This window comes from Rhincodon typus, chromosome 6 (assembly GCF_021869965.1).
Source record: "Rhincodon typus isolate 14 chromosome 6, sRhiTyp1.1, whole genome shotgun sequence".
In the NCBI taxonomy this organism is placed as follows: Eukaryota; Metazoa; Chordata; class Chondrichthyes; order Orectolobiformes; family Rhincodontidae; genus Rhincodon; species Rhincodon typus.
Genome location: NC_063337.1, coordinates 57035457 through 57045013, shown reverse-complemented (window position 1 = coordinate 57045013; position 9557 = coordinate 57035457). Strand labels below are relative to the sequence as shown.

At 40.8% G+C, this 9557-nt stretch overlaps 1 protein-coding gene across 2 annotated transcripts in view; it reads right to left on the bottom strand.

Annotated features, from left to right (window-relative positions):
• Positions 1–2670: 2670 nt before the first annotated feature.
• Positions 2671–9557, bottom strand: part of eed (embryonic ectoderm development) — a 29800-nt gene continuing 22913 nt past the window's right edge. For both annotated transcript variants that reach the window (XM_020535643.2, XM_048598483.1), the window contains 4 exons: positions 7756–7861; positions 3965–4123; positions 3543–3616; positions 2671–3020 (listed from right to left, as the gene is read on the bottom strand). In XM_020535643.2, the coding sequence (XP_020391232.1) occupies positions 2894–3020; positions 3543–3616; positions 3965–4123; positions 7756–7861 (466 nt within the window). In that variant the 3' untranslated portion in view covers positions 2671–2893. The remainder of the gene's footprint in view (positions 3021–3542; positions 3617–3964; positions 4124–7755; positions 7862–9557) is intronic.

Genomic DNA, 9557 nt, shown 5'->3' with positions numbered 1-9557 from the left:
GACCCTTCTTCAGAAAAATTTTTCTGAAGAAGGGTCTAGGCCCGAAACGTCAGCCTTCCTGCTCCTCTGATGCTGCTTGGCCTGCTGTGTTCATCCAGCTCTGCACCTCGTTATCTCAGCATTTTAAATTTCCTAGGCAATTCCCTTATCTGGTCCTCCAAATATCGGGGTCATTACAATCAGCTCCTCTTCCTCCACCATACAGACACTTATTTTCCTAACTTTAAATTATATGGCTCTTCCTTCACTATCACTAGGTCAAAATCCTAGAACTCATGCAACCACATGGACCACAAGGGTTTGAGAAGGCAGCTCAGTACCACCTTACCAAGGACAATAATGGGTGGATAACACATGCTGCCCTTTCAAGCAACATTTACATCTCGTGGAAGACTTAATAGAGTCATTCATACAGCAGCTCTTCTCAATTCCACCCCCCCAACCACTGGAACTTGTGTGAGGAACGATGAATCTCAGTGAACGGCAGAGCAGGTGTCAGGGGTTGTACAACCCACTGCTGCTCTTTTTAAACATAGAAAATAGGAATAGGAGTACGTTCTTGCATTTTAAAAGATACCACATAATTGTAAATATGACATGGCATACAATGACAGATCAAACTGATGAGAATTTACACATTCAACTTGCCACAATTATTGAATATATTGTAACCCTTTATCTTGAAGAATCCTATTGGATGATCCTGTATCCTTTGCAAAATGAAGAATATTTAAATTTTAACTCTTTATTCATGATTTAACCCTCAATATTAGTGCATTATAGTTATAATCATAACTAAACTATAGTTATATTAGTTTTCCATGATTTGAACCCATTGAAAGATTTGGTTGGAGAGCTTATTCCTTATGGAAAGTAGAATTTTGGCATTTATTGCTAAAGGAGTAAAGCGTAAAAGTAGAAACTGCCACTGTACAAGGAATTAGTGATGCCGCACCCAGACTGCATATAATCTGGTTCCCCTTACTTGGTGGCAGGGGGGTGGGGGTGATATATTGTATTGGAGGCAATTCAGAGGAAGTTCACTTAAATTGATTTGAGAGGTGTCTTATGGAGAGAGTTTGAGCAGTTTAGGCCAAAACTCCCTGGATTTAGAACAATGGGAAGTACATTAGACGCTAAAGGGGACTGATAAAGTAAATAAAGATGTTTCCTCTTGTGAGGCAGTCTAGAGCACAAGGTTATAGTTTTAGATTTTTTAAATAGATTAGGAGACATTACCTCTCTCCAAGGATATGAACCTGTGGAATTCACTACCTCAGAGTACAGTGGATGCTGGGCCATTTAAAAATTTAAGGAGGTGGTAGACACCTTTGTAATTAGAAATGAGTTGAAGGGTTATGGAGAGCAGGCAGGAAAACGGAGTTGAAGCCAAAATGAGATCAGTCACAATCATATCAAATGACAGAGCAGGTTTGAGCAACTGAATTGCCTACTCCAGCTATACTGGCATAGAGTCATAGAGATGTACAGCACAGAAACAGACCCTTTGGTCCAACTCTTCCATGCTGACCAAATATCCTAAATAAATCTAGTCCCATTTGCCAGCATTTGGCCTGTATCCCTCTAAACCCTTACTATTCATATACCCATCCAGATGCCTTTCAAATGTTGTTATTGTACCAGCCTCTCCCAATTCCTTCGGCAGCTCATTACATACATGCGCCATAGTCTGCGTGAAAAGGTTGCCTCTTAGTCTCCCCTACCCTGGGGAAAAGACCTTGAGTATTTAACCCATCCATGCCACTCCATAAGGTCACCTCTCACCCTCCGACGCTCCAGGGAAAATAGCCCCAGCCTATTCAGCCTCGCTGTATAGCTCAAACCCTCCAACCCTGGCAACATCCTTGAAAATCTTTTCTGAACATTTTCAAGTTTCACAACATCCTGTCTACAGCAGGGAGACCAGAACTGCATGCAGTATTCCAGAAGTAGCCTAACCAATATCCTATGCAACCACAACATGACCTCCCAACTCCTATACTCAATGCACGGACCAATAAAGGCAAGCATACCAAGCTCCTCCTCACTAACCTATCTACCTGCGACTCCACTTTCAAGGAACTATGAACCTGCACTTAAGTCTCTTTGTTCAGCAACACTCCCCAAGACCTTACCACGAAGCGTACAAGTCCTGTTCTGATTTGCCTTTCCAAAATGCAGAACCTCACATTTACCTAAATTAAACTCCATCTGCCACTCCTCAGCCCATTGGCCCATCCGATCAAGATCCTGTTGTACTCTGCAGGTAACCTTCCTTGCTGTCCACTACACATCCTATTTTGGCGTCATCTGCAAACTTAATAATCATACCTCCTATATTCACATCCTAACCATTTATATAAATGATGAAAAGCAGTGGACCCAGCAACCATCCTTGTGGCACACTGCTGGTCACAGGCCTCCAGTCTGAAAAGCAACCCTCCATCACCACCACCCTCTGTCTTCTACTTTCAAGCCAGTTCTGTATCTAAATGGCTAATTCTCTCTGTATTCCATGTGATCTAACCTTGCTAACCAGTCTACATGGGGAAAAATGTTAGTGTTTGACATTAATTAGTCATGACAACTACAATGCCAGCTATTATTTAGAGGAGCCTGAGTAACTTAAACAGCTATTAATTGAAATTAATTTAAATGTATAAACAGCACTTAAATATAACCAACATATAAAAAATTTATTGACAGAAGAATAAAAGCAACAGGCAGCACAAAGGGGAAAGTCAAACTTAACTACATAGTATGCTTTAGCAGGTATGCACAAACAAAGTTCCATTGACAAATGACTGGGAAAACAAGCTGAGAAAATATCCAATGTCACTGCTGCACAGAAAATATGCTAAACTCACTAAATTTGGAACATGATTAATATTGTTTATCGAAGTCGGTCCCAGCGCCAGATGGTTGCATCATCACATACAGCGATTAGAATACTGCTATCTCTGCTAAAGCTGGTTTGTCGTATGGCCGCAGTGCATTTTGGATAAGCCAGTGTTGTACATCTAAGGAGAAAAAAACAAATTACAATATAAAATAATTGAAAGCTTAATTGCAATATCAAAAAGGTACAACAGCTCAAGAGCACTGGTATTTGCAAATAGGAGGGCAGGAAACAGACCTGGTCCTCTCCAGGATTTAAGTTCTAATGTCAGCTCGACAAAAATCATGACGTTTGTTTGCTCAGAATTGCAGCAGGTCTCAGCTTAAAATCGCAGCAAGCAGTTTCTTTTCAAATAAGCAGCTGATTAACAACAGCAACAGCATCCTGAAAATGGCTTTACAAGCTGCTTCCCCAGGCAAGTGCTGCCATTGGTAAGTTAAAAATGAAGATGGGAGGGCAAATCATGAAATTTGTTTCGTCTCCATTTTATTAGTCAAAGTAAGTCTCTCAAAGCAAACTAAGAAACATTTAGAGAACAGGTTCCAGGGAAGAAAAAAATCTGGACAACCACTTAATCCTGAAAAGCCATTAGTTGCTGCCTTGACTTTAGCCGAAGTTATTAAGGTAATAAGAAAATACTCACTTCGCCTTATGAGGATCCTCCACTTCAAGGTCCCATACATAGAGCTTTCCAACTTGATTACCTAAAGCCAGCATCTTTTAAAAAAAAAAAGATTTTAATAGCCAAGTAAGTTTTAAATAAATCACTGACAAAAGAGGGACGATGAAGATAACAATGAGGTCAACATATTTGTGAGGATGATATTAAAGAAATAATCAGATATTAGATACCATGGATATTATGAGATTAAATACAAACCTCAGGATTCAGTAATTAATAGCAAGAATCAACTCAACAAATAAGGAGACCCTAACATATGGAATGTTATTTAAAATTACTTGAAATGAGAGTGATAGAGTAGCAAAGAGCTGCAGAACAGGAATACACTTTTTAATTACATAAACTGAATACTTGAAATGTACTCCCATATTCTTCATTTTTACCTTCTGCCAGAAATCCATTGAAAATCTCATATACCAGATATCACACTGACTATAATCGAATCTCCCCAGTATGGTCACATTTGATTCATTTGGCTTTATTCTATCAATGTCATCCTCCATTTTGCTAGGCTTCCAGCACACAATGGCATTTTCACAAGACTGAAACAGATAACAGTTGTGCAATCACTTTGTGGTTCTTGTATATACAATTTGTCTGACGTACAATTGAATAAAAAATAAGAAAATTTGACTGTTTTAATAATGCTGTGACAAAATAAACTTCACAACTGTAATAACTTGATGGATTGAAAGAATCAGCAACAACACTTTCTGCAATAAACTGTTTCTCAAGATGAAAGGGGCAAGGAGAAACTGTCAAAGGAATTAAAAGTAGCATGTAAATTGACCATTCCTGGGAAGAAACAGTATTAACAAACTGTTTCCTGGGAGAAAGAAGATAACACTGCTTGATAATCTCCTGCCTTGTGATAAACGAACAATCAAGTCTGCCTGCAGATGTAATATCCTGAAGTAAAGGGGTAAATTCAAGAAAAGCTGTGTTTTAAAATAGACAGCTAACCCCAAATGTAACATGAACAGGGGAGCTATTTCTGGTAAGAAGGCAAGTTACAGCCTTGAGGCCCCCAGACATGTAATCAATGTTGGGGTGAATGAATCTGCTGAATCATCAGTAATGTCATGCTGCAAACTTGAAAGGGAAAATAGCAGAACTGTGAAAAACAACACTGCATAAGGTTGGAAGTCCACCATTAATCAAGTAAAGGCCAACTTGCTTACTTGAGGGGTCTTATTTTGATTGCTACATACAACAAGGTTTAAAATCATTGTTTCAGTAATTGAGAGATTTCTTAAGCAGTGAGTTAAAGCTAACTTGTGGTGATTGACCCACAATATTTAATTTTGAAGTTCAATCTAGAATGCAGTCATTAATACAGTGGATTCTTCTGTAGGTTGTCTAGTAAGCTCAAACAACAGCATTGTTAAAAAAAAAAATTATACTTCTGTGCTGATATCACAGCTGGAAGGTGCAACCACCACAGATGCAAATGCAGTGCCAGTGATGTCTCTACCAGGTGCACATATAGAAAAGATCGTTGTATTTTGTTGCCTTTGGTAGCTGCCCCAGTCCTAAACCCTCCCCATCTTCGTTTTTTGCCTGCTCCCAACCCTTTGGTTCTTTTTTGAACATACATTTTCTTGGTGTAAAAAGCACGATGCACCATTTCAGACCTAAAGCAGCAACTTACGAACAACCCTGCTCCAATATAATCACAGTAAGAAAAGCTTTGTAACGCTTATCCACCAAATTATCTCTAATGAATCTCCATATTTATGGAAATCTACAAAGGGTGTAAGTTCAAAACAACCCGGTGACCAAATTATTGGCCCAATGGCTAGACAGTCATTGAAGCCCACAAATTCCAGTGGGCAATTCTCCCATTAAAGGTGGAGAATTTTAAGGGTTTTGCTTCAGTTAAGCTAATGACTCCCTTGGAAAGGTTAAAAGGATTAAAAACTTAGTCTTAACACCTGGGTTAATGAACCTCATAACTCAGCATTCTCACCCCCACATCACGGCTAAAACTTGTCAAACCATTTGGACTCCCTCGCACCCCATTCTCCATGCTTGAAACAATAAACCCCTTTCCTGCAGCCAACACCACCCTACTCTACCACCAAACCCAAAAGAACCATTTTCCCTGCTGCCAGACTTAATTCCCTCCTGCTGACCAGAATTAATACACTCCCTCTTCCCACTGGAATCAATAACCACCCTACCCTAAGTTCTCAATCCCTTCCAAGCAATTCACTCCTCCAGCACTGTGGGACACCACTTCAAATTCTGGTTCCTTGACAACCTGTCGCCCGACCCATTTGCCACCCTAACCTCACATAATTAGTATTTACCCTTTCACAAGAGCTGACATAGTGGCTATCTGTGCTGCTGAACACTTAAATAACAGAATACAGCATCTATTGTCATGAAAAAGAGGGAATGGTCTGCCTTCTCCCAGCTATCCTTTACTACAAGGAAAATGTGGATTTCAGGTAAACTCAACAGTTCTGATCCTGGTTCCTTCAGAAATGTAAGGCACAAATAAAGAGTAGACAAACAAGAAACTGGACAAACACAACAGGCTAGGGAGCATCTTGAGTAAAGGAGCAGTCAATGTTTCGGGAATTACCCTTCTTCAGGAAAAAATGTGGGGGTATGGGAAACTGCAGATGGGGGGGGCGGTGGGATGGAAGGGGTGGAGGCAGAATGGTAGTGATAGATGGACACTGGTGGTAGGTATGACTGGTTGGTCGATGGGAGGAATGAATCCGGTTGGTGGCTGGAAGGAAGGGTCAAAAGGTGGAATGGTAAGGGAGGAGGTGGAGCTGGAAGGGGAGGCAGGGATGGGTGGCAAGGTTATTTGAAATTGGAGAACTCAATGTTGAGTCTTCCGGGCTATAGGGTGCCCAAGCGGAAGATAAGGTGTTGTTCTTCAAATTTGTGTTCTGAGTTGCTGTGCACTGGAGGAGGCCAAGAATGGACATGTCAGAGGGGGAGTGGGACGAGGAGTTGAAATGGGCAATGACCGGGAGGGTAAGTTGGCTGTTACAGGCCAAGCGAAGATGCTTGGCGAAACGGTCACCTAGACTATGTTTAGTCTCATGGACGTAGAGAAGACCACATCAGGAGCACTAGATGCAATAGACTTGGTTGGAGGAGATGCAGGTGAAGCTCTATCACTTGGAAGGGCTGTTTAGGGCCTTGAATGGAGGAGAGGAAGGTGGTGTGTGGGCAGGTGTTGCATCTTTTACAGTACAGGGGAAGGTACTGGGCAGGTTGGTGGGGAAGTGGCACGAACTAAAGAGTGGCGAAGGAAATGGTCCTTGCAGAAGGCAGAGAGGTAAGAGGAGTGGGGTCTAATTGGAGTTGGCAAATGTGTTCGAGGATGGTGCATTGAAATGCAGAGGCTGGTGGGGTGGAAAATGAGGACAAGGGGACCCTATGTTTATTATGTTTGGAGGGGAGGTGGTGGTTAAGAGCTGTGGTGAGAGGAATGGAGGGGCATGGTGGAGGACTGTTTGGATGACAGATAGGGAAAAGAGCATCATTTGAAAAAGGCGGATATCTGGGATGCTTGGGAGTGGAACGTCTCCTTGTCAGAGCAGATGTGACGGAGACGGAGGAATTGGGAAAACAGGATGGAGTTTTTGCAGGATACAGGGAGGTGGTGTAGTCTGGGTAGCTATGGGAGTCTATGGATTTATAGTTAACACACTGACATTTACTATCGCCAGAAATGGAAATGGAGAGGTCAAGAAAAGGGAGGGAGGATTCTGAGATAGATCAAGTGAATTTGAGGGCGGGGTGCAAGTTGGTAGCGAAGTCGATGAACTGCTCCAGTTCAACCTGGGTGCATGATGCAGCACCAATGCAGTCATCAGCGTAATGGCGCATGAGTTGGGGAGCAGTATTGGTGTACATACTGAAGAGGGACTTTTCAACATAACCAACAAACAGTCAGGCATAGCTGGGGCCCATGTGCATACCCATGCGCAACCCCCTGGATTTGGAGAAAGTGGGAGGAATTGAAGGAAAAGTTATTGTGGGCGAGGACTAGTTCAGCGAGGCGGAGGAGGGAGACTGGATGGGTCTTTTGGAGAGGAAAAAATACAGAGCTCACTCCTAACACTAAAAAGTAAGAGCAGCATGACAATAAGACTTGCCATTCTGTGGAATGTCTGGGTCAACTCAACAAATGGAAACAAATATTTACCTTAGATAATATTAAATCTCCAAGCCAGCGCACACAGTCCACATAATTCCTATGTATGTCTCTTGTGGAGAAATCTGGAAAATGTATTTTCTGAGACACAAACGGCCTATAAGGAAAAAGGACAACAAAAAACAACTGAAGTTCCACCTCTCTTCCAAAATAACTCAGACAAAATCCTGAATATTAACAATGAATTATGCATCATTAACAAAAAGGTGTATGGTTATACAATGGTTTATCAAATGGCACTAGCATTTTCATATCCAATTAATTATGGGGAAATGCAATAAGAATCACAAAGACAAAAGGAGTCGGAAGTTTATTTACTGCAATTAAAATATCAAGGATACTAACAACAATCAGGTTGAGTACTATCAGCCAGAAAATTAAGACAATAGTCACCTTTTCCAACACCATATGATCTGAAATCTAAACAGTCAAAAATGCCACTTTAATGTTTGGTCCAAAATAACAATGACGTGTTAATCCAAGTTGTGAGCCAAAGTCCTGAAGTGCAGTTTGAATCCCTAACTTTCTAATTCAAGTGAGATTGGTACTGAATCAGTAAAGCTGACATTCCTGCTACGTATGAACATTTTTGCTGAAACCACAGAAGTGAAATATGTTTTATTTTTATTATCACCTTTCTCCAATGATGAAAGTACTGATCCCAAGTTACTCAGGCTATTATACCAACCTCAACTGGATACGAGTACTTCACCCAAGTGGTCATTCTTCCTATTACTGGCTACGGTTAGACGAGACAGGGGCGTTTTGTGCGTGCGATGTGGAGAACTCCCAGCTGAGTCCACCATGTTTACATACATAGTATGTGGCACGTACTTGTGGCACAGTGGTAGTGTCCCTACCTCTCGATTGGGAGGCTCAGGTTGAAGTCCATCTGATCCAAAGATATGTGTTAACAACTTTGAACAGGTTGATTAGAAACAATGTTTACACACATAGGAGGACTTTCATGGTACTGTGGTAGTGTCTTAGAGGTTGGGACACAAACGTCTGGGTTCAAGTCCCACCTGCTCCAGAGCTGTGGAATGATGTTTCTGAACAGGTCAGTTGGAGAATACCTATTTATATATTCTAACAAGGGACTCTGGATAGCAGTGGTTTTCTATTCTTTAAATTAGAGCTCCTGGGTTGTGTAGCATAATGCCAACCGAAATCACTTGACCTACAATGGATCAAGGATCAACCTTAGCGGTCTTCACGTATACATCACAGCTACTATTATGTCTGAAATATCAAAGGAAGTACATACAAAAAAAGTGTCCTTATTGCACAAGGAACAAGAGTAAAATCTTAAAAATTTTAAAGTTTTGATAAATTTAACTGTAGATTTCCATCTGCTACATTACATAGCAGTTTAAAATGGAGCAAGTAATAAAAGCAAAAACAGGATTAATATCAACCCCTATTAACAAGATATTTCTGTGAAAATGTAGGTACAATTTCTCTAGAATGCAGCTGAGAAATACAGAACTGAGCTCACAGCTTTCGTTAAGCATGTGAATTCATAACAGAAGAGTTGCTTCTGCAAATAGGATACAAACATTATACAGATAAAATTTAAATGTCCTCATTTCAAGCCATCCATGACTTGGTTGGTGCAAGATAAAGTTGTCCATGTATATAAAAATTGCTGCATTACTGTTAATATTGAGATTGAGATTACATTTTCAGTGCCAAAGAAATGTAAATTCAAATGAAAAAAAGATACCAAGCAGAAAGTCTCTGCTATCCTACCAGAATTCGGTCAGTGGTCAGAAACAGGAGGGTGTGGCTAC